Source organism: Ruditapes philippinarum, unplaced genomic scaffold (assembly GCF_026571515.1).
Source record: "Ruditapes philippinarum isolate M1 unplaced genomic scaffold, ASM2657151v2 ctg4195_1_1_1_1, whole genome shotgun sequence".
Taxonomy (NCBI): Eukaryota; Metazoa; Mollusca; class Bivalvia; order Venerida; family Veneridae; genus Ruditapes; species Ruditapes philippinarum.
Genome location: NW_026866387.1, coordinates 80,193 through 107,578, shown reverse-complemented (window position 1 = coordinate 107,578; position 27,386 = coordinate 80,193). Strand labels below are relative to the sequence as shown.

Genomic DNA, 27,386 nt, shown 5'->3' with positions numbered 1-27,386 from the left:
TATCATATTTCAGGTTCTCTCTATTTCATATAGACTATTAAGTTAATAAGAAAACAACAATAAAATCAAATAACAAAAACGATTTCTGAAATAGACACAGATGTGTTGTTAGATTTATAATCACACAGAAACCCTGTAACATTATAAAATGTGTACTTTTTATTCTTTTGCGAATGTTATTTCTTCTCTTTTCAACACACCCAGGTGGTCCTTTTTTTAAAGGCAATCAGATTTTTCATTATCTTTATGAAACGGCTTTCAAAATTGTGTGGTAAAATTTACTTAATATTAGAAAAGTTAATATATTACCTTGTTCTATTGAACAGTAATAATCATTATAAAAACACATTTAGTATTTTAAAAATCTAATAAACTATTCCGGTGCTTAGTAAAATGTGTGAACGCTTGTTCAACTTTAGCTTTCTTATCCACAATTTTCTTAGTTATATGCGGAACCGACGGTGTCAAAAAACAAGGTGAATCTTCGGTCACTTGATTTAGCCAGTCCGTCTTGTCAGTTTAATCTATAATATGAAATGTAAGAAAAGACATTCAGGTGACTTTATATCATTTAATATGCTCTTATATTTTTTCAATCTTACCAATGATGAGACTTCCGGCAGAGAGACTTCCAAAGGCTAAATGCATGGAAGTTGGAAAAGATATGTATAGTGTTTAATCTTACGTAAACCCATGAATAAGAATACCAGACTCGTAATTTACAATAACAACCTTTGTTTGTCCGATATTTATTACGTGTTTGTTCGATTACCAATCCAACAAATTAAAGACATTCGTTTTCAAGTAAATCAATAACCGTCTGACTTTCAGTGTCTTCTTTATTTTTTGGCAATGGCGGTTTAATGCGACTTATTTGATTTCATTTACTAAGAAAACGATGCTTGTTAATTGAAACAGGCCACATTACTGCAAAAGAAGTTTTACTGGTTGTTCAAATGTATACATTTGTATTGTGCAAAGCAATTAAACAGGTTGTAAATATTATATGTAAATATGTATTAATTAAAAAAATGTCCAAAGCAAAGATACACATGATCTTCTTTCTGTAGTATCTTTTATAATAGCATTCTTTTACTTTTATTTTTATCATTTTTATTGATTTATTTCATTTATTTATTTATGTATTTATTTATCTTTATTTTATTTTTATTTTTTAATTACGCTAACAATTTCTTTTAACCTATCACAAACAAAATCGCAAACAAAGAAGTAAAGACATTAGTACATTTAAAACAAAGGGAAACTGCAATATGAAAGCATTTATGGTTTCCGCAAGACAAATCACAAAATTTCCTATTTATAATAACAGTTACTTATGTCATTTTGCAATCAGTTGACAGATAAAAGGTAAACAAATGGTATTTACCATTTAGATTACAGCGTCTTTATGTTGTCTGAGAACTGATTGCATAGAATAATTTTCATAAGGGATCGTATAAGGATTGTTTTTGTATGGATAACAATGTTATTAACCATTTGAAAAAAACATCGTTCGACATGAGCTTTGGGTAGGCTTACGTCATGGCATTGTCTTGTAGGACATAAACTTGCATAGCACTATTAAACGCCATTTGCGGATTATTTTAACAATTAAAACATATCAATGTCGCTTCGTCGTTTTGAAAAAGAAAGAACCAACAAAACAAAACAATGACAATAACATCCAAATATATGTTATAACAAGGAATGTTATTATATTTATTTTAGTATCTTGACGATAGTTTTGAAATATTGATGTTGCATTTTACTATTCTCACAAATATAACTGAAAGTATAAATAGTTCATCAGACAACACGTCAGACGCATACAAAAATGTCATTATTAACAAAGCAATGTTCCGTTGCTAGTTGTGTTTTACATAGGCAAAATATCTGTTCTTGAAGCTTCAAGAATGTATAATTACTTGCGACATATAGCCATTTATGGAACGGTCAACTGTTGCGTAAAATGCTTGACTATATTTTTTATCATTATTGTCATTGCAAAACAATATATATTTTTACGTCACAAATAACATAATTTGTAAACTGCTAAAATCATTAATTTGTTTAATTAGTTACACTTATTATTTCAACTAGCTTTACAGTATGAAGAGGATTGTCTGACATTCCTTTAGTACAATTACTATTTTGTTACTTGTGTTACCTTACAAATAGCGCATGGTATTTTCTATGCTTTTAAAACGTTTCGTCAATCAAAATCAAACATTTTAAACCCATTATCTGTACGTCTAAAATAATGTCTAGGTTTTTTTTAATATCAATAAGTCTTATTTATTTCATATAAATCGTATTCTATCTATCTATCTATAGTAAATGACAGTTCTCATTAAATTGTCTAGGAAACCAATTGCAAAAGGATATTGATTTCAATGAAATATTCTACAACTTTTCTTGGCTTCCTTAAGGATGTATGGATATGTTACAGTGACAATATATGATTTTTAATAGAGCTATTTTAGAATAAGCTGTAAGAATTGGATTTTACTTAGCATTATGCCAGATGGCGCTTAAGATGTAGGAGTGTAAAACAATTATTACTCGGTGTATAGCAAATTAGCAAATAAGGCAAAGTAATGATTCAAAATATTCATATAATTCTGTAAATCATCATGTAAAAGATTATGTAAAGCCTAAATAAATTCATACTGAATAACTCTTTTGATTTTCTTGAGCTATGTATGACTATATGTATTGGTAACACAGTCCTAAAAATAACGACGATGTACTGTCTATAATCAAACAAATTCGAATGATTTTAATCAACACGAATTTTGTCTTTGCACGCAAACTGTATGAACACTTTTGTTAGTTAATTTCCCTTATTCGAACAGATTTTTTTTATCAATTTGTATCGTCTTGCACATCCTTGTATTAAATTCTTTCATGATGCCAGTGATAAACAGTTTGCATTCTAAGGAGAATTTTTATTATACTAATTATAATTATATCAGTACAAATTTTCTTTAAATGTCTAAGTTAAGCTATAGTGTATGGACACTGGATGCACTTTCTAAAGTTTTGGACAAGTATTAAGCTACGCCTTACGGTTAGGCTATTTGTATAAATACAAAAAGCTCGAAAATATTTACTTAAGTATCAAGAAAAGCCGAGTCCATATAAGTTAACAATTCTCAATTGGTCTTCTTCATATTACAGAAAGGGTCTTTCTTAATAATTTTCAGGATTTCGAAAAATATGAAAGTTATACTTCATAATAAACAATTTTTGTGTGAAATGGTGCCATCAGGTTGAATACAAATATCAATCCAACTTTTAATAATCAAGATGTTGTTGATACTTGGTACATCATTACTGGTAAAGGTATTGATTTAATCGCATACAACATACTTCCATCACTTCCCCGAGAGAAGAAATAAATAGCAAAATAAATCACAGAGTAGCAAATGCCCTGAAAGTCTATAGGGGTCAAGAAGACGAAAATACAATTTGCGGTTAAATGATTGATGGCAATCTGAAATAATATCGTGGAGAAAATTGAATGGAGAGTCGGTAGCATTAAATGAATAACTGTGATGATATTACAAATAATATATGTTAGGAAAGTATTGATTATGAATTATATTTATTTGATATGACTGTATTGATGTATTGCTCGTTTCGTTGTTAACAGACGTTGATGCTCATGCTCTATACATGATGCATAAAAACTATGTGTAAGATTAGTTATTATAATATTCGATAAAGAAGCTCAAAGTTGTTGAAGGTTTCAATGATTTTCAATAAATACAAAGAAGAAAAGAGAAGAAGAAGAACTATCATGGGCTATATTGATAAAGCATCATATATGAAATAAGACTTAATCAGTTTGGGGAATTAACATGCTTTCAAGCTTATTGAATTGGTTACAAGTTGTGAGTTTCTAATTATGTCACATATTAGTAATATTTTTCGTTCATAATATCAAACTACTGTTTTAGTTCTGGAAACAAAGTGATCCCTCGGAAGCATTAATCACAACAAAATTACATAAGAATTGCAGACTCGGTTTGATTGAGTCTGTACATGAGAGATAATGAATAAGTGCAACATCCCTCACGCCCCCTAGCACCAGCTTGAGCGGTACTCAATTCTCAACACTTAATAGTGCTGGCATCAATGATCCCGAAGGACCCAGAAAATATAACAACACTTGAAGTGAAGTACGGGCAACTTTTTACAGCTGCCACACAGCACTTGACGCCTGCTGTTGTGAAGTTCAAAATTCTGGAAACAAAGTGATCCCTCGGAAGCATTAATCACAACAAAATTGCATAAGAATTGCAGACTCGGTTTGATTGAGTCTGTACATGAGAGATAATGAATAAGTGCAACATCCCTCACGCCCCCTAGCACCGGCTTGAGCGGTACTCAATTCTCAACACTTAATAGTGCTGGCATCAATGATCCCGAAGGACCAGAAAATATAACAACACTGAAGTGAAGTAGGTCAACTATTGCATAAAATATATCTGATTCCTTAAATACCATATACATACCTGGCAAAATACTAAAATACTTTGAATATATTAAGCAAGGGCATTAAATTGTATAATGTCGCTGGACAGTTAGTGCATTGCCTACCATTCATTATAAAAGTTATATAACTGAACAAAACAACGTACTGCAGATCAGCTATTACTCTACATTCTCAAGATATCATATTGTGAGAGATTTCCAAGATAATAACATTTTGTAAGCTATGAAAACTTTCCAAATATAACAACATCTATAATTTAATATTCTAATATCTTATTATATCGGTCTGGATTTCGTAGTGTGTAAAGGATTAGAAGATATATTAAGAACCATTTGCATTCATTAATTTGCACAAAATACAGTTTATTTTAAGCGAATTATATTTTTTCTTATTTATTTGTAATGAGATTCTGGAATTTATGAGAAATATTTTACAGATCGTTATCTTTTTTTTCAAACATGATGAAATATATACTTAACAATAAAAGATAATGATTATATAACATAAACTATTTGTCAGTGTGTACTTTCGTGCAAAAACAATCCAGTAAACTCACGAGAATTCCAAGACATCACACAATGAGTTTTAGAACGGCAGGTTGGTTGTTTGCATGAATTGCATGAGTTGCCGTTTGGTTATCTTAAATTACACTATGAATAAAATTGGAAAAAAGAATAATTGATTCTGCTTTAAAATAATGATAATGCAATTTTATCATGTAAAACTGATTAGAAATTAATGCTAGAAAAATGAATGTTTTTTTTCTTTTTTATTAAAGAAAAGGTGAACCAAAAATCGAAAAATACAATTATAAAAATACAATTATAAAACTTACTAATTTTTTCTTGCCATTAACCGGATTTGTTCATTTCATTTTTTTTCTGTTAAAACATACTTCTGTTATCGTTATTTGTTGTTACTTACCAGTCACTACATAACATTTAATTTGTATGTCTTTTGTGAGTTATATAAATATGTATAAAATTACATTTTAATTCCTAAGAAATGGCAAACATGTTATTTATAACGTTAAAATAATGCTTTTAAAGCATTAAATATACTTGTTACCTGTGGAAAGAAATTTGAAATAGTTTGCCATAAAAGCAGCAAAATGTAAACAAAGTAATTCGAGTATTTTGATTTCCATACAACATAATAAGACTCTTTAAAATAACTGTACTTATTGCCAAAATAAAAGCAACAGAAGAAACAGATGGTTCAGGTTAATGGAATGGAAACCAAGAATAAAATGCTTTTGAGAATAACAAATCAAGAGCATTTCGGAGGTAAAACTTGCCTTTAAGTTGTATGTAACTATTTATTTCTTACACACATGTGAATAGCTTTGATACCCAATGATACTAGCGAATGTAATTCAATATTTGAATGCTTTTTCTATTATACCCCAGACCTTAGCCAACCTTTTTCAAACTACCAGATGTCAGAGAGCGATATCTTAATTCAGTCAACTGAATTAGTTCTTTTTTGTTTTTACTTACATGTAATCATTCTGGTCGAGTGTCATGAAATCAAAGTAGAAAAGATTATTTTATGCTTAAATATTTTTCTAAACAACTGACAAAAAAAATTTAATCAAAATCAAAAAAATTGTATATTGTTACAAAATTGGAAACATTATATAACATATTGGAATATGTAAGGTATAATTAGTTGAAAATAAGTTTCAATAACGGTTTTTGTGGCATTTAATAAACTCTCAGCAAAAGGCTAAGTTCTCTAACAAATTTATTGATTCAATTGTTTAACAATATACTTCCATTTACCAAAAATAGAGAAAACAACCACAGAAAGAACAATGAATATCAGATGACCTGATAGCCTCTAGAGAGATCAACGAAGACAAAGATAGAAATTGTGGTTAAAAGACTGATGACAATCTGTAATAATATCGTGTAGGAAATTATCCAGGGAATTAGTATTGAATTTATATAAATAAATTTTTAAAACCATCATGATATAAAATGATATGATATGTTATGGAAATATGTTGACTGCTTAAATTGGTATTGCATTGTTAAAATGCACTTATAAAACTGCATTTTTGTCTTGGGTGTTTCTAAAATTGGAATAACCTTATGAAATTAAAAATGAAATCAAAATAACAAAATTGATAGAAAAGAACCCAAACCAATTATTTTTCAAGTAAAAGAGAAATGATTTTTAACTAAACGCTGCTTTCCTTTTCTTGCAAAAACTCATGCTGTTGCGTATAATTTTATCAAGCATAATCGATTCGTTAATAAGCGATGTTTACTCCATATTAATAATTCTAATTCTTTATGCGGTTGCATATTCTGTTCAAATAAATACATAATTAAAAGTTAAATATTTCGAGGATAAATGATACAACACATATGCCTAAACCACTCGGCCGCATGCGCTACGAATACCCATTCGCTCCATCGTCGTGAATACAAATGTGTTAAACTGCGCGCATATAAATAGTTTAAGTATTGTCATACACCGTGTTAAGTATAAATATATATTTCCTAGCACAAAAACTTTAATAATTTAATAATGAATAACAATTTGTTATTTAAATCAAATAAAAAATATTGAATTTATTGAACCTTTATATGTGAATTTTAATGCACTTATATATCGGTATTTTACGGAAAATAGCACAATGTATTTTCTAACTAGAAGTCGATTGTTTTCGTATTATTAATTTGCAATTGCAAATCAAGAAAGTATTATACATAGGTGGTTAATGCTTCTAAACTAAAGATAAACTCGTACATTTAGCTTATGTAAGTGATGTGAACTTTTTATTACAGAGTTTGTGATAAAGGAATGAAAGCTAAAATAGCAGTTTTGGTCGAAAGAAAAGGTGGATTTTATTTAGCCTTAAATAAATATTAAGGGAATCAGTGGACTAGTAGTTAAAGCAAGGAATCGTAAATCTGAGCCATTGGGTTCACGATAATTTTTCCTCACTTGACACTAGTACTGGCTAGGATCGTGAAACAGATTGTGAGGTGTGGATGCTATGATAAGCTTTGAACTTTGCATTGAAGCCCGGACAGAAGTATTAATTATCTTGCAAACAATGACAAAAAATAAAGTAATAAGACCTCAGATGTACTTTTAACAAGCAGGTTTTAAGATATTCCCGAGGTATAGAGACAAAATAAAACTTTGGAACTAATGGTTGATGACTTTCTAAAATCATAACATGAAGGAATGATTTGGAAATTTACTTAATATGTGGTCAAATAGGTTTTTCAAATGTTCCTATTTAAGTCAGTTGTATTGTGTGGCTGTTTTCAAACAGCCAAAGGCATACAGATACATTTAATTGAGATATTTTAGATATTTTTTGTTATTTATATAAAATCTATTAATGTAATATAATGTTGTTTCATTCATCTTATCTAATGGTTGAGTCTCCAAAGAGTTGTAACGTAAAATGTGTTGTTATCTAACATACATTGATATCGTATGCAACTAGAATAAAATGTTCCGGAACAAAATATTATGCTGATGTCTTGAATTTTGTGTTGAATTTTGTGTCATTTTTTAAACAATAATATTACTAGTGCATATATATATATATATATATCAATGAACATTAGGCCCGGATAAGACATATGAACGTGAAAATGAAATTGACGGTTTTCTGATTACTTTCGGTGAAAAGGGCTAATTTGGTAGGTAATTAAGGCATACAACACGTTTCTACAGTAATACATCTGCGTAAGGGGTTATACTATGATTATGGTGTACTATGGTAAACTAGTATTGAAATACTTTTGGCCGGAAATGATTTGATACTAGATATTTACGCTGAAAAAATGTGATTTTTATCGTTGATATATCTTTAAGCATATTCTTGTATCCATTTATTTCCTAATTATCACTGAGGCGGAATTCAACATTAACATGTACATGAGAAATGGTTAATTTTTTATTTAAGTTACATCCATAGATACGTTTATTAAACGTTTATTTATTGCACATTCAATGCTTTACTATCACGCGATTTAATGCGTTACTTCCACGACATTCAATGTAAGGAAGCGTTTGGTCTCGACATTTATAGAAAGTATCTGCATTAAATCGGTTGAACTAAAGAAAACAAATATTAGGCAGTTAGAGTGCAGCCTTTATCATTTTAATTTGGAAATTCCCTATATCCAAACATTGCTATTTTTCAGTGCATGAATAAATTGTTATTATCTAACGACTTTGGGGCGTCCGTGTTCGAGTTGGTAAGGTCGTTGACTTCAGATCACTTGCCTTCCATCGCTGTGATTCGAATCCCAATAGTGACATTGATTTTTTTCATTTAGGGAGTTATGCAGCTAGTGTAAGAAACGTCGATGGTGTTATTCAGATGCCCGTTTGTGCCTAAAATAATGCAGGGTGGTGTAACTGAAGTCTTCCTCCACCATTAAAGCTGGAAAGTTGCCATATTGCCTGTACTGTGTTGGTGCGACGTAAAACCCAACCAAAAATAGATAAATGAATATTAAATAAATAAATAAATCACGACTACATATAAATTTTGATCTTTTAGTGGCTTACTGAGAATGTTTTTTCAAAAAAATACTGAATTCTTTTTATTTTAATTTTTACATTAAAAACTAATATTCTCATTTTTTCATTAGTAAAGGATGACATGTGCAAAACTGTTTTCACAAATGACGACATGCGGGGGTAATTTTATTTAAAAAAGGAGCGTGATAGTGTTTTGCTATCTAAGAACTTCCGTCTGGAATGTAGCCTGGGTAATAATAAGTGCCCGACAATTTATGAATATTGCTGCATCATCTAAGCTGCTGTTACATGTTTGTCACGATAAAATGAACTCTTAATACTTCCTCATGTAAGAAGTCAATATTAAACCAATTTTTACTCTGCCTACATTCTTTGTGATAGCGTGATTTATACTTTAGATAAGCCGCAACATGAGCAGTAGCAATATAAATCTTTTGAAGACACGGCATTTCAAATCGAGGTGCTGGCATGGTGATGTAAGCTGTAAGAAGAGCCGCAGGTGAACGTGTTTATGATATAAAGACTGTTGATTCTATAGTTACTGTATATTTAAAGTATATTTAAAGTAACAGTTCCAATAATGTGGGCTTAGTAGCTGGTCGCTTGTAGAGAAAATTTATTTAATTCATGATTTTTGCTTAGGTGGATTGCTTGCAAATATACTTGTACGACTGCGAATGTGTATAAATCCAGAATAACTTACTATCAAACATCAACATAGAGAAAATAAAAAAGAAATGTACATATTTGAAATCATGCCATTTGTGCAAACATATATTTCAAATAATGACTGTATTTATTATTTTTCATTGGTAACTGATATTTAAGCAACACATGGTCATTTTAAGGTTTTTACTTATTGGTTGGTTACATGTTACATAAACACATTTTGTTTTTGGAAGTGCCAGCTGATCTTTGCAAAGTATGCTATAATTCTGAAAACATAATCGTATTATACAAAGGGACCTGTTCAGTAAGAAACACATTCTTCTGGGGAAAAAACTTACTTGAAAGTACTTTAAATTTATTTTCAAAGAATATCAAACTCAAACTGGTGTGTTGCTAAATAACAACACATATAACGATCACGTGTTTCTCCCATTATATGTGCAATGTAAAATACACACTTTGATTTCCTATTATCCAAAAGTATAATCGGAATAAACGCCACTATTAAAAAGGTTTCGACAGACAAGGATAAAATTATATTAACCATAACAATTCTGACTTCCGATCGGTTTGTCACACATAGAGGATGTGTTTTACATCAAAGACAGACATGAGGGAACAAAATCCTTTTGATTATCTCTATCCAAACCATTAGAGTAATTTAATATTTAGAAAAAAATCCCGAATTGTTAAGGATATAATTGAATTTCCTTTTGATTAACCTTTTAATTTTCCATTGCAATTACGCTCGAACGTTCGAAAATTAAAATGAAAATTATTAAAATGTGTTTAATTTACATCATAATCATGAAGAACTAATTCCAATAGCAATTAAAATGGCCTGTGTAATTAATATGTTCGCAGAAAATGTAATTAATACAATTTGATTCATTGACAATTGAAATAGATCGAAGTTATTATGTTGTGAAAAACGTGACAATGTAGCGATATTAGACAATGCACACCAACGCAAATTCATGCGATTTGCTTAGATAACTGTTGAGTAAATAAGAAAGACTAATTTGCAAGTATTGCATACAAACTTTATAAATACTCGTTAAGGATACTAGTTACCAAAAAAATCTATAAACTTTTCTACATGCATCATGATAAATACAACCGCCGGAAGCAAATCTCAAAAACATTAACTGAATCTCTTGGTCAAAACTTGTCTGGAGATTATGCAAAGCAAAACAAAAGACATGATACATCTTTTATCAATTCCCAAGATCTAATATCAAAGATAAGAAACAGGATTATCTATGGCGGATCTTGATCCTGTTTTTTATAAAGGAGGTCTCCTGTTTCGTAATTTTCTTAACATTTCACCATCTTTTTAAATTTTACCTAAAGCTAAAAATAATTTCCAAAAAAATGGGAAAAAGTTTAAAAGGAAAAGTGCCCTAAAGCCTAAAACTTGATAATTTCATTTTTCCCGCTTTTCAGTTGTTGTAAATTTTTTTGGGGAATGTTAAAAGGAATACTCCATTGTTTTAAATTCTTTTTTTTTTGTTGGGTGTTGTTTTTGGGTTTTGTATTTTTTTAAAAAACTGTTTGTTTTTTTTTTTTTAAAAAAATTTATATATTAATTGATTTATTTTTGGGCATGTGGGAACTTGAAAAAAAATTGTGAGATGTTTATATCATATAAAAAAGACTGGAACCAATACCTTGCAATCATATTCATTGAGGGAAAATGTTTCCCTTTCTGGGGAAAAAGCCTTTTTATTTTTAAAGCTTTTTTTTAAAAATTGGGGGTATAGCTAAGAATCACACAGGAAAAGTTTTACTAAATCAATTTTTATTAATATAAAAATCTATATTATTTTTTTTGCATTGGGAAAACATTTTAATTGGTCCCATTGTTTTAAAGTAAGAATTTCATAATTTTTTCCTTTTTTTTTGGGGGGGTTTTCCCTTTTCCCTTATTACAAAAGTATGCTTTTGAAAAATACTAAAGCCCTTTTTTTCCCCAAAGAAAAAAAAAGAAATTTTTTTGCACCATACACAAAACATAAAAATGGTTTCCTAAGGGTAGTTTTTCCCCCAAAAATATTGCAAATTTCCCAGGAGACTATCTTATTCAATCAGAAAAAATTTTTTTAATTTAAAAACAAATTTTGGAAAAAAAATTTTGGGAATTTTGAAAAAAACGGGTATGATTTTTTTTAAAGAGTAAAAAAGCGCTAAAAAACAGATTGGTTTTTCCCGAAAACTTTATATTGAACATTTGGATGAGCCATAAACAGAATGCAATTTCCTTCCCGTGCAATTGTTATACGTCCCGGTGCTATTCCAATCAGTTTGAGTAATTACTTACATTGTATATTAGACAAACAAGATGGTTACATAAGAATAGTAAGTGAACAAAATTAGGAAATAAATTTGGATGGCAATGGTTATTGAATTTAGCATTTTTAACTGGAGTTTAAGACGAATATTCGATATTTTCGAAACAATACAAAAGAGAACGTCATATATTTACTAATAAATGGATTTCCCTATTAAATCATTTTAAGAACAATTATTTAGTTCACTGAAAGGCATAGTTACATGATTGCTATGTATTATCTTATATGCCAAATAAAAACAAAAAGACATAGCTTTTTTGTCATCTATTATTTGCATTCAACTCATTTTATTACTATCTTAAACTTGCGATCCATTGTTACTGCATTTCAGTTCAAAACAGATTACTTGGTTATGTACAAAGGGTCAATGTTTGCAAGTAATTACACATTAATTTTGCAGAAAGGACGGTGTTTATGTATCTGTTTGCCGGATTTGGTTACCTTTGCATTGCTAAAGACTTTTCCTGTCTGATAATCAGTTACATTGTTTGATATGTTGTGATGAGATGAAAGATAATAAATATAAACTTAAATGAATTGTTCAAAGCACTATGCATTTGCATATACAGATATATGATGGTTTTCCACTTAGTGCATTAGATAAGATCTTTATTATCTATAAGTATGTTTTACAAAGCCCATTTTCTTTTTTCCCAAAAAAGTCTTTAAATTTTGATTTCGGTATATAAATTTCCTTTTAAATAAATTGGTTAAAATTTGGGAAAGGCATTTATACAAAATTTTTTAGTTGATTGTACTTACTATCAAAGGTAACAACTTATCAAGATTGAATCATATATAAATGCTGTTGACAAGTGTTAAATGTATGATCCGTTATTACATTGAAAATTATTAACTCAAATGTTAAACCTTTTCGGCATATAAAATATTGAAATATGTGTTGCGTGCGTATTGTAATGTAAATGAATATTGCATATAGGGTGATACATTTATTATATAAAGGAATAAAAATTTAAGATAGCTAGATTTTATTGTAAAAGGGTAAGGCTGAAATAATACACATAAATCATTTAACAACAGATTATTAAGTCAGTAGGTTTTTAACTTGAAATATTGTCCCGTATCAGTCAACTTAAATTTTATCATAAAATGCACGAATTGCTAGTCTTTAAACGAAAATTTACCCGAGAAAAATTTTTGTAGATAAACAAAAATCCATGCAAAAATGCAGTTAAATTTTAATTTTGGTGGTTTAAGGTTATCCCTAACTATCAAAAATGTAGTTAAAAACCAATAAAATGGTTAAAAATTGTTGACTAAATGAAATGACGCGTTAAAATTTAAATTTAGATCCGATGTTAAAAAAAATTTGTTTTTGTAAAAATTCATTTAAAGAAAAATTTTTAAAATCCCCAAAGTTTAAGTATCATCAATTAAAAGTGTCAGAAAAAATATTTTTGCGTCTGCAAAAATTGCACTGCAAAACTGAAAAATATTCCCCTTGATCAAGTTTCTTTTATCACGTAAATAATGTTGTTTGTTTAAATTAAGCGTTCTTGTTGGTCGTTTGGGGCTGAACAGATAATTTTAAAAGGGGGTTTGTAAATTTAAAAAGGCTGGAAATTTTAAAAATTTTTTAAAATATGTTTTAAAAAATTAAAAAAAACCCACCGGAGGTGATGTTTTAATTTTTTTGAAGAAACCAAAAATTTTTTTACTTTCAATCAACTTAGTAAATTCGTTCTTGAACTAATTAAAAAACAAATATTCCCTTTAAGTTTTGAAAAAACCCAAAACAAAAACCAAATAAAACAATTTTTTTTTAAGGGGAACAAAATTTACTAAAGGGTCAATGTTGAATATTTCAAAAGGTGAGATATAAATTAGAATATTTAATAAAAAAAAATTTATCGAAAAGGGAATTAAAAAAAAAATGAAAAATTTTTATTTTTATTTTTTTAAGCGATTTCCAAAATTGGTACAAAAATAAGGTTCGGATTGATGAATTGTTCTAAAATTCAATTATTTTGTTTAAGGTGTCATGCTGATTAATTGCTTTCTTGACTAAATAAAGTGCTTCACATGTGCACAAGTTGCAAGCCGTTGCTTTTTCAAACTGCGGGAAGTACGGAAAACACCAAAAATTCTCTTGAAACTTGCTTTTAAACTAAACATTGGGCACCAATGACAAAGTGCACATCTTTTCTATAACCATTTATATTTGGTTTGTCACAAGAGGTGTTATAAACTAGATACAACAAGTTTATATATCTCATTCTAACTTGTTTGTTTGTTTGTTTGTTTGTTTGTTTGTTTGTTTGGGGTTAATGCAACACCGACACAGTATGGGTCATATGGTACTTAAGCTTTTTACTGGGGGAACTCTTTAACACTTGTTAAATGTTGTTTTTTTCCTATTTTTTCGTGAGATATAAGTAGAGATTGCAGTGACAAAAAGGAAAAAGATTCAGTTTTAATTTTTAAAAAAACGCCCTTATTAGAAAAAATCGTTTGATATGTGGAAAAATTTTACATTAAACCCAAAACAGCCTTTAGCTTTTATTCTATTTTAAACACAAAAAATAATTTAAATTTTAAAGTTGAAATTTCCCTCGAGACTAAAGTACTCCGTAATTTCCTGTTATATTCCTGCACTGCCTGAACAAATTTTGCAGAATGAAAACGAGTTTTAAATTGAAATGCAACCAATCTTTTTAATTACTCCTTTTTGTAAGATGAGATTGAACATTTTTTAAAAGGACAAATATGATTGTATTACAATTTTATACTAAACAATTACCGGAAACGACCTTGAAGTTATGGTACTCGAATATTAATAACAGTTACATCTGTACATATATAATATGAGAGAAGAGATCAGAAAGGAAAGGCGGCATTAAATAAACACAGTCCCCAACAAAATTTAGCACTACAGGAACCCAGACAGTGAACATACACAGGAGAAGACACAAAGCCGAGGCGTTTTAAATCAACTAAAGTAAAGAACACGTAGGCAACACACATATTATGAACCCAATTTAAAGACTGATGAACAAGGGTGAACGGTAAAAAAGACCGGAGGATCAGTGTTTGGAGGTCTGTAAAATGGAAATCAAGGGTAAAGGGATACTTACTGTTAACGACTTATACCAAATTTGGACACTGCAAGTGATATCTCAGTTAACAAAACATAAGATGGTCGTTGTAGGACAAAAACAGAGTTGTTATAGAATTATAGCAAGTATTCATACAATACTCAAAGCGGTAATAGGACCTTGCAAATCATTTACATGCATATGTATCTGCAGACTGGCATAAAGACTCAGATATATTTTACTTCTCTAGAATGTTTAGCTCTAAAGGTTCGTATTTAAGAAAATAATAAGTGGCTCTTAACACATCACAACGATTCCGGTTAGTATATTGAGAAACTATATTGTGTTTTGAATTAGAATAGCTACAACATATTTTATGGTTTTGTCAGCAGGGATTTAAATGTAGGATAACATCAGCTGCTAGGTACGAACACATCGGTTTTGAACTGTTTTTCTTGCAAAGTTGTGTTCAACATATTTCGAATAAATGTGCTTACTATTTGTGTGTATATATGGCATGGTTTTGTAAAATTTGGGTTGATGTTTACACTGCCTTTGTCATCTTTAACCATACTTATATTATTGTGCGAGTCCTAGAACCATGTAATGATAATAAGATGTATGAGGAAGTTCAGAATATCAATACAAAAATTACAAAAGCAATATATTTGATCATCATTAAACCGTTGTTTCATTAAGGGACATTAATGTTGCATTTGAAATATTATAATTTATATTATTATTATTATATTAATGTTTATACCCTTGAATTTAATATAATTCAAGACATATTATAAAGTAAACCAACTATTAAATTGAATAATAATAAAAAATATTTGGAAATCAAGTTTGATGAACTACACGATAAACATTATGTTGGCTATTTCCTTTTATTGGTCTTTGAATAAATAATAATTAGTTTTCAACTCTACTTACCTTGTAGGTTTCTACAATATCCTGTTGGGTTCCTGTTCGGTTTCGTTCGGGCGATGCGTTCCTTGAATACCGCCCTTCCTTGTTATTTTATCTTTTTTGTATAATTTTTGTAAAGTCTTGATTCGAGGTAGGTGTTTTTCTTTTAAGACAAATTTGTTTACAAGTCAAAGTAAAAATTAAAGAACCTCGTATATGTTTGATTATGAGTAATATTTTGTGGTTTAAGTAACCCAGTAATTGAATGTTACGATCTACATCAAAACAACTATGACGTTTGGAAAATGCCTTAAAACGTATGCGTAGTAATATGTAGTTGAAGATGGAAATGGAAAGTTAGAAAAATAATAGAAAAAATGAAATAGACAAGCGATTAAAAACGATAGCAATTTAATCAAAACAGAAAAAGTCTATAGAAGTAGAAGACTAATAAAACTACAGCAAATAAATCGATTTTTAAATACATTTCTGTCTAGGAACAGTGCTTGTTCTTGATTCTGTAGTTATTTGCTATTCAAATGAGGTTTTGTGGAATTCTACATTTTTGTCAAACAAATTTGAAGTAAGAAGATATTTACATTAATTAAGAAGAGATGAAGTTGGGAACATGACTAACTTGCAGATGTCGTTGCATATCAATAAACTTGTATCATTAGATTTTTCCTATGTCATTGTTTTACGATCATATCCTTGAATCTCTTTAATGATCCCATGGGAATATCATATTCCGATAGGAGGAATGACATATCTATAAAACAATTGCTTTTTATTCCATGAAGACACTTTCACTTTCCCCTTTATGTTGATCAAATTTGTTTAGTTTTTTCTAAATTTAAATTTTTTGTCATTGAGTCACTCAATCTTAAATTTTTTTAAATGCCCCTTTAGATTTTTTGTATTCTGTTGAGGAACTTTTTGGGGGAAAAAAATATTATAAAAGCATTTTTTTTATTTTTTAAATTTTTGTATTAAAATCGTTCATGAAAACACGCCGACTTTTATTTATATATTTTAATTGATTATTTTTTCTAACGGTTATTTTAAAAAATGTTTTTTATTAAACGGTTTTTAAAATATTAAATAGCCTTGATTTATTTTAGCGGTTTTTTTTCCCGAAAACTACATTATTGAGGAAAAATATGAAATAAACTGCTAAAAAGTTCATTTTCAAAAAATAATATTTTTAAAGAGTATTAAAAGTTCAACGCCCTTCAACTGTAAGAAAAGTCAATCAACAAGAAAAGTAATTTCTCAACAGGTTGACAGCGACACGCACGCTAATTAGAAATAGAGAAATACCATCAAAGTCCTCATATAAAGTCGTGAACAGCTTGAAACTGTAACAACGGTTATTTAGGAGTAATATTCACAGTTATGTAGTCTGAGGTCATAGCATTAACAAATAAATATATTGAAAACATCACAAAAGTGGATGTGGTAAATTACTCATCAGTTCGGGAATTTTTGGGCGCCATGTGACCTAAATTGTATTGATACTCCGTAAAATCAAACAAAGCAAAATAAAAAAAATCGGGAATTCATCTCAAAATAGGTGCTTGTGAATAAAAGATACTTCGAGTCCTTCTTTCTCTTATTTGTAGTTTCAATACTGTCAACAATATAATGTAAAATGCAGAATTAATTTATTCAAATTACTTTTTAAAACGTGTTTTCATAATACAAATTTAAATGTTTTCTTTGTAAATTTCATATATTCAGCTAATGCAGCTTCTTAGAAAGTCCAAAGAGTAATATGATATTCGTCGTTTCATTTTTTTGTATAGAAATATAGGTAATTCGGTCAAGTTATTCTCATATATAACATACAGAGTTTTTATTTATGGTACGTTACACTAGAAAGCACTTAACACTTAATACAAATGTGTTTTTTTCTATTTATATCTGACATGTTGGTCCTAAGTCGAATATTCAAACGTTCAAACTAAAATAAATATCACAATAGCTAACTGATGTTGTGATAGAAATAAGCGACAAAGCATGATGGATTTTTTATTGCTAAATGTGTGCAATAATATTATGTAAATTGGCGATCAATGTTATTTTAATCACATTAAAGATATGACAACTATGTTTAACACATCTTGTGTTGTAATCTATCCTGGATACTTGTATCAATAACCATTGTTTCTTTTCTTTCATGTCATACCGCTATGAATTAGTTATAATATACATCAGTTAATTAAGATTCGACACAAATGAGTACTTAATCAATCAATTATCATCTCTGTTACGTTACTTTAGCAAATATGTTCACAATGTATGTATTAAAGGTCTTTGAAGTAAACTTTTATCAACGTAAAAAAACATGGTTTTGTGTGATGTTTTTGGTGTAAATCCATTGAAATTAAATCAAACGCTGATTTACTTAATTGGTCAGTAAGATTATATTTTTACATAAAACGCATCAAAAATTGCTAGATTTAAAATATCTTATATACAATTCGATGCTTTAGCTTATTAGATTTACAATAAGAATTTACATGATTTCCATTTTTGGATCATGCACGTACTATTACCTTTCCGTTTAAACCAACATATTACTAAATTGGCATTTGCTTAAAACAAGCGTTCAATATTGCCGTGTTAGAATTTCTTTAATGTCTATGATCTATTTGAACGTTTCTATGTGATTTGAATGATTTCCAGCAGTGCAAATCTTACATCTAAAGTCTCATAATTAAAATGCCTGCGTGTTATTTATTATCACCGTGTGACCAATCAATCTTTTACACAATTAGTGTTTGATAAGTTCTGAAGTGTGTAGGAAATTAGTTTATGGCTAATTAAACTATCAGTGTTACATATTGCCCAAAGTAAAGCTATATTGGCTTGTTTGTTCATAGCAAAATATTTGTTTATTTCATAATAGGATCCGTACAAATATAATTTAAGTAAAGGATTAAGGCAAACTAGCTTGCAGGAATATATACTTGAGTAATCTTATGCTTATTTTAACCACATTTAAAGGTATACTATGCTTATCTTTGGGTTAAAAAGAGTTACGACACGTACATTCTATCACGTCCATACTAGTATGTAGTTCTCGTTTTATACTGTAACATGACGGGTACGCTTCAGTCAATGTCGCAATGTGACATGTGTATCATTTATATATTTATACAAGGTGACTCGTTACGGTTTATCATAATGCCTTGGACATAGATTCATAATATTCCAATTGAACGATATATAAACTTTGAAAAAGCAAATGGCCAACGAAAAAAACATAAAAATTTGAGCATAAACGTTGTTTATAAGACGTTTAAGGCATCATACGCGTTACCAAAATCTAACCAAAATAAAACAGCACACACTATAGTGACCTCGCTTTACTATATCAAAGGCGGCTATTAAATTTTTGAAACCAGAATTATGTTCGCACAGAATCATCCAAATCATCTAATTGTAAAAGATAAATTTCTTCAAAACGAACTTTTCCTAGTTTCTAAAATTGAACAAATGGATTTATTCAAAAATTCAGATGTTTTATTCAAGTGCAATGCAACAGCTCTTACACTGGTGCGTTTTGTCCAGATCAGAAACAGTCCCTTTAGGTTGAGTCAAGGTATTTAACCCATTACTTGATATACACGCCTTTTAGCGCCTTTCTCACGCCTCCCCCCTTTGTTGTTGTTTCAAATGGTGAAAAACAATGCATTATTTAAGCCCCCAACACTTGTTTTTGTTTGAGAAATGTTGTTTAAAACATTGACCACTTTTTAGGCCCGGCCCCTTATCCAAAAGATACATCAGGGGGTTGCCAGAAAGGGGAATGTACCACCTTCTGTTTGGGGGGTTTGAAGGGGGCGGGAGTCCCCCTTATTGCCAAGATTTTGGACTTGTGAAAGGCTCAAATGACCCCAGATCGATCATAAGGTAACGTGTAACCATCGCTGAAAAGCCTTTGACTCTATTTCAATCCATTTAAAAGTTGCAGCACTTTGAAATCAATTTTGATAGAAAAAATCAACGCAAAATAGTGACTTTTGGCAATTTTGAGATATCTCTTCGTTGCCATAGTAAAGGAAATTTAAGACTGAGCACGTTGTTACAAAGTCAATGGTCCAGTCAACATTGTGCCAAGTTTCATTAGTATTGAAGTAGTTTTGTTATAGTTTTATAGCAATTTGAACTTGAAACGGGAGACTTTTCAATGAAAACAGCCAATTTTCACAAAATGCTTATGCTGTAATGGGTTAAGCATGATTAAGTTCTAGCAGGAGAAACGTTTTTTTATTACCTCCACATTATTATTATATCATACAGCTATGAAAATAATTTAAACGCTTTTATGTTATACTTGCGTACCGTGTTTTTTAAATGTGGGCTTCCGTACGATGAAATTGAAGTTATTCTTGGAAAGAAATAGAATCTCGTATAAATCTAATAAAGTGAAAATAAAAATAAATTCGTAAAAAACGTGAAGAAATAATTGGTTCTCAAGGCTACAAAATGACAATGATTAAGCAGATTTGAAAGGAGTTGAATTTTTCATATCTATCATCATATCTGCCAGCGAACACCACGTGTCAATTTCCATATTATAATCAGCCTCTGGATACCGGTAATAAACTTTATAAGCCGGTGCTTGGGGGCGTGGACGGTAACTTGCACTTTCCAGTTCCGTCAATGAACAGGCTCAATCAAACCGAGCCTGCAACATTTTCAATTTTGTTGTGTTGCACTTTCTTTAGGGATTCTGTTTTTTCTCCATTTTAACAATTACTGATGTCAAACTTTAACAAATTACTAGGTATATCTGACTGATTATATTAACTTATTAACACGTTGATTTAAACTAATTATCACAACAAATGTCTCCCAAAAAAATGCTTAATAAGTAATTTTCAAAACAAATGTCTCCCCCAAAAATTCTTAATACTATCACCAAATAAACAGTATTCAACAAAGGACGCCTCCTTCTAAATGTGATTAAAACTTCAAACCGAGTCTGCAATTCTTGTTATTTTGTTGTGATTAATGCTTCCGAGGGATCACTTTGTTTCCAGAATTCAGTTGACATCCAATTTAATTACGTCACCACATCTCTACACTAAATATTTCTACAGACAGTTAGTTGATCAAATAAACGATAACTATTGCAAAACTTTAACTCAGATTTCCTCTAGGAATGATCTTTTGTTGGTCCCCTTTCAATGTTGTTCAAATGGTTCCGGTCTGTTGCTTATCGCGGTCAAGGGGACAACTTTACTTATATGGGAAAACACTCTTTTAAGCACTTAAATGCCTAAAGATTAAATATTTGCCATGTGTGTATCGCTTCTGGCCCACTACAAAATGTACATGTAAATCTAAATTATGTCCCTTGGGTCAAAATGTTCCACGCCCAAGGGGGTGGGGTCATGTTTTATATTAACCTGTAAAATATGTATTAGTCTAATTGTATGAATAATTATTTGAAATTGAAAAAAAAATCGTCATTTCTAACAGTGACATCGAACATTGTTAAACTCGGTTACAACCATTTTTTAATATTTTAAGGTATAAACTTCAAACTTCAAATTTAGGTTCCTTATTATCATGTGATAAGGTCCATAACTCTGAAAGCAATGTTTTCAGAGTTATTTACCCGTGACATAGAATTTCCCTTAAAAGCTATTTTTCTTTTCTCTTACTTCTTTAATTTTCCTAAGGGATCAATTTACATGTAAAACTTCAAAAATCATCTTAATTATCAATATGATCATTTATGTCAAGGTTTTAAAATCTAGTCCCAATATTTCCAAAATTATACCCCCATGAACTTAGATATTTCCTTAAAAATGTATTTTTCACTGTTTATCGTTTAAATATACTTCAAACTTCAACTATTTTTTACTTAATATGACTTACATCATGTGTGACAATATCCATAGCATGAATAGCATGATTATTCCCAGAATAATTCCCCCTTTGAATGTTTCTTTTCATAAAAATTGCTATTTTTTGTTCTAACTCTTTTCAAAGGATTTATTTCAACTGTAAAGTTACTTTTCATATCAACACCCATATTATAATAATAATAATAATAATAGTTATGATAATAATTATTATTATTATTATTATCATGATAATGTTCATAACTGTAGCGTCAATATTTTTTGCTTCCCGTTAAAATTCCTTAGTTTTTTTGTAACCTCTTTATATGTTCATGAATTTATTCAGACTTCAAAATGATTGCATTTATGAAAAAATGCTATGCCACCGCATTAATGCAACACTAAATTGTAGGAACAGATGTAGACTTTTTTGTTTCCAACCAATTGATCTTTGCCATAATGCAGCATGTCCATTTAAAGACAATGTGCAGATGTGCCTTTTGATTTAAAGGCTATAGTATTATGATTTTGATTCAAAATAAAAGTATTCTTAATAGAACATTTGATATTAACTGCATTACATAGCTGTATTAAACTTTGAAATAAAGTTACGGTTATTTTTCTTTAAACTTTCTTTTCAATTAAACATGACCTTTTTCTGAAAACATAAAAAAACATCTACGATTTAAAATCATCATTATATACATGATGTAAATCATATTGTTTTATCATTACACAAATATCCCTACAAAGCTTCAAATCAATTCATAAATATCTTTGAAAAGCAAACATCTCTCTTTGCTAGAGGTCATGTCCATTAGACGTACTCTCATATATGAAACCCTTTTTAGAAATATTGCACAACATGTAGACACGTACGTATAAAGGCATTTCGTTATGTCTTGTTTAATCATCAGGGGTTATCAGCTTGTAGTACTTTTTAACTTCCTGGTGCAAGTCCTTTGTATCTATTTCAACAACAATGAACATGTTTGAACTGAAACTTCATATCACTAGAATCAGGATAGGTTAAATAAGTGTATTTGAATCTAAACATTTTAGGCGATATAGTTTGTTGAATCTTTTTTTCTGTGCTGACGGGTATTGCTTCTTATAAAGAAGCATTGAATATTGTATTGTTTTGGGTATTATTGGTCACCTACTAGTTTTAACGTAGGGATCTTTAGGGTTGGACTCCGATCGTTTGTTGTCTGTCTCGTTATTACCTAAGAAGAAATGTTTTTATGAAACTTGAAAAATGGATAGATGGCAGTATGAAAATAACGAATTTCTAGTTTTTTCTTGCTTTATTGAAAATTCAGGTAGCTATAGCAACAAATAGATGTACATAAAGCATTACATTGTGAACAATCAAAAATGATATTTTTAATTTTGAATGAAACGTAAATAATTATAGATAGATAGAAATAAGAAGATAATGCACGTTATTGTTTGCTTTACTTTTTCAAAGAATGCAGAACGGTCAAGACTTAAGGGAAGATGTAATTGAACTTCATCATGTTCTTAATTAGGCATTGGTACTTAAGGTCAAATAAATTAATTTTGATACAATTGACAAAAAGTTTGTTATCTATTTAAGGACTGTATTTAAACTTGGAAAAAAGAATACATATGTTTATGACAAATTTGATTTTGACAGTCGAGGTCCGACTGTTGAAAGTAGCTTACATTGCATTCACTTTGTATTTAGTTATAGAGTTTATTCATTATTATCATTATTCAGTCAGAAAACACCTATATAAAGATATAAATATAACATATAAATAAAGGACAGTCAATGGTAAAAATACAATTTTACTTAAACTATTGTATTAGTTTTATGAAAACAATGAGCAGTTATGTTTTGCACTGATCTTGAAATTGAAGATTAATGGAAAGATATAATGTATACAAAATAAATGTTTTCAGATAATCTAAACTGAATATCATTACAGATGTATTAAAACTTAATCAATAAATAAGGTAATGATTGAACGTCATCAAAATCTGTATCAAATTATGTCATACACTTCTATATGATATCCTCTATTTCGCCGAACAATCAGTCTCTTGAAATTGCAATCAAAGCAAACAGCCGTACAACCTCCCACTTTACCATCTGATGTGAGTATTTCTCCTACCACTTCACCGTTTGGATAAAATTGTACAATATTGTTAGATAATGCACCACAAACAAGAATATCTCCATTGTCTGTTTCACAAATTTCCCTCAAGCCACTAAGATTATTATAATTATATTTCCCATATAAGTGTCCTTCTTTACTAATAACTACAATACCATATGTAGAATCTGCATATCTGTTGTCAGCAACATAAATTATCTTAACATCTTGACTGACTGTAAGACTGATGATGTTGCTGAACAAGTTATCACCTGACTGATCTTTGGAAAATTGACTCAGTATTTTCCCTGTCTTGTTGTAGACTAATATAGTCTCGTTTGAATCAGTTACATAAATTTTCCCATTTTTGTACCCTAAGCCGTAACATCTGTGTTCGGTTTTCATTTCCCGTGTTACTTTAAGAGGGTGTTCTGTAGTTACAAATTTAATATTCATCCTAGCAGAGGACACAGCTATCTCATTGTCAACTTCACAAACTTGCCACGGGGAAATCGAAAGTTTACAAGCATCTACAATTTTAGATGAGATCATATCAAGACGTTTCAAACTTTCATTGTATCTGTCCGCGATTATAACAGATCCATCCTTAAGCATACATATACTGTGTATATCATAACAAATACTTCCGTCTGAATCATGTTTGAAACTTATTTCCCTCTTTTCCCCATGCATATATATAGCAGGCTTTTCAACAAGTTCTCCCAATTTGTTCATTTGGTCTACCATTGTAATTAGCTTTTGTTGACCTTCAAAGACAACATCAATTCTTCTAAATTGTATTTCCATCTCTTTCCAACCATTGTCTGCCGTTTCTGTAACTGTGTTAGCTACTTTCATCCCCACAAATTTTTGCGACAGGTTTGACGTGGCGGATTTTAACTCCCTTGCTGAAGACTGGATATCTTTATGGAAAGTTGTCAGTATGGTTATTTGCTCTTCATACGTCTTAATTAATGCTTTGTATTCATCTTCTATATGATCAATGCTCTTCTTTTCAAGATTGTCAAGTTTGTGGTCGATGTCAATCCGGAACTGTTTTATTTTCTCAACTTCCTCCTCTTTCTGTTTATAAAGACGTTTTATTTCCCGTTGTCGAATTTTCAGCTGAAATTCAAAGTCACTGGTAACAGCTTGCACCTTTCGATTAACTTTTTCACATTGACTTGTAGGGTCATGGTCAAAGACGTACTCAGGCACATAGAAAACATCGTCACATGACCTGAAATTTGACAATAATTTTTACTTTATATATTGCCCGGACAATGCATTTACTTTACATTAGTCATTGACATGTTATTCTAACAAGATAGGAATGAGGAAACGAAACTTGTTCAATTCTATGTGTACGTAATATGGATTTGCGTAATCAAAGAAATGATATGTTTTCTTTCCAAAAACTGACATTTAAATGCACACTATTAGGAGCTGTTAAAAAAGTATCGTGTCTGTACACCAAGAACTTCGCTTCATGTTAAGCATACGAAAATAACAAAGAGTTCAGGTATTCTCACAATTAAAAAAATCATGAAATATATGCATGGCCATCGTTATGTGAAGAGTATGTATTTTAAAATTGAATACTTCTATTACTATGTTTTTTAGATGAGCAGCATATGATAATCTACGATACTTATTCAAGTGTTCCATTTCACTTGACATGAAATTTCATTCAATACATTTTCATTTCAATCATCATTTTGGTTTAAATATAAAGATAGTAAATTATATTGACAAAAACGTTTAAAAATGAATAAGTTTTAATGTTTCCTCACAAGCCAACCTTTGATAAACCATGAAAAACAGGTCATACATTACTATCCTATAGATTGAAATGTGTCTTGCAAAAATTGAAAGCTCATTTGTATTTCCCACTAAAAACATTAAACATATTTCCCTTTCTCAAAACAAATTTAGGAAACTACATCTGTATTCATTGGGAGTGTCACACCACTGGTGAAATTTAAATCGTGTGTTTGATAAAAATCAATGGAAATATGTTACAATGATTGTTATTTTCACAATCATTATAACAACTTCTAAATTGATATACTCATCATGACATACAAGTAAAAAGTTATTTCTAGTAACATCCTGTTAGCTTTTATTATATTTATGAAAAGTCCTTTCAGAATCATGTACATTAACACACACAATTATTTGATTATTCCTATGTCTATCTTTGTAATTTATTATGTGATCAACTCATAGTTTAAGCACAGACATGAAGTTTGTTTGAAGATTGCTTAGGCTTAATTACATCATATTGATTATATATAGCTAGGCGGTCAGTTTCCCTAGGTATCTAACAGGTTATTACGAATTTCTATGCAATTGTTTATCTGCACATTAAATTGGTAATTATAAAAGGGTAATATAGTAAATTAAAACAAAAAATATCAATAGTGGGGAAAATCAATGTGAACCAAATGTTTTTAAATGAAATATCAATCATTCATTTTCGAATTTTATAAAAATGTTAAATTGACATCAACCGTTTTATACTTGTCATGATATATTGGCTTACGCACAATATCAATCAACAGAGATTAAATTATATCTTACCTGTGGTCTACTGCCATGCATGTAGAACATCCAACGTTATCATGACTTTGACAATACATGTCAACAAGTTTAAACAGGTGATTCTCGCATCTTTGTGTTGGTGTAACAGGCAATGTTCCACTCGTTCCATCATTAACTTGACCTTTGTCTATAATCTTATGTCCAGACAGGGCTGGAATATCCCCATGAAATTTAACACAATCAGAACAGTAGTAATCATAACAATCTACGCAGTATTTGTCCGCTTCTTTGTTTCTTCCCTTACGTTTACAGGGTGAACATAACATGTGAAGTAGTTCATCTGACTGTTTGTCCATCTCACTCCCTAAATTGGCGGCCATTTTGCTTGACACAAATTGACGGTTTATAAAATAAAGTCCATTTTTGGGCTCATTATCTATAACAGGAAATACACAACGATCGATACTGCGCTATAAATAAACCATTTCAGATAAGAATGTGTTATGTATTTAGGTCAAATAGTTGATATAAAGGTAGTTTTGTGGTACTATGTTTACAGATTAAATCATATTTGAAGTAGAATTGCATGTTTTAATGTTTAAGTATTTTTCTTTAATTTTTTTTTTTTAAATTTATCGACATTTGATTCATGTCGATTTTGTTGAAGAGAATTGCAAACCACCGTCTTTTTAGCAAATAAAAAATATGAGTTATAAGGCTTATTGTGGGCAAATAAAGGTAAATTGTACTAATTATTTACCAGTTTAACAAAGCTTAACTTTAACCTTCAACCGGTTACTGATTAAACCCATGCGACCAGTGCATACCAAGATCGCCTGGCACCTCAG

The 27,386-nt window shown here is 29.9% G+C and overlaps 1 protein-coding gene across 1 annotated transcript; it reads right to left on the bottom strand.

Moving 5' to 3' along the window:
• Positions 1-23,149: 23,149 nt before the first annotated feature.
• Positions 23,150-26,996, bottom strand: LOC132732370 (uncharacterized). Its single transcript, XM_060718780.1, has 2 exons — positions 26,578-26,996; positions 23,150-25,234 (listed from the first exon to the last, which is right to left on the bottom strand). The coding sequence occupies exons 1-2, from the start codon at positions 26,916-26,918 to the stop codon at positions 23,884-23,886; spliced, it is 1,692 nt and encodes a 563-aa protein (XP_060574763.1). The 5' UTR covers positions 26,919-26,996; the 3' UTR covers positions 23,150-23,883.
• Positions 26,997-27,386: the final 390 nt, after the last annotated feature.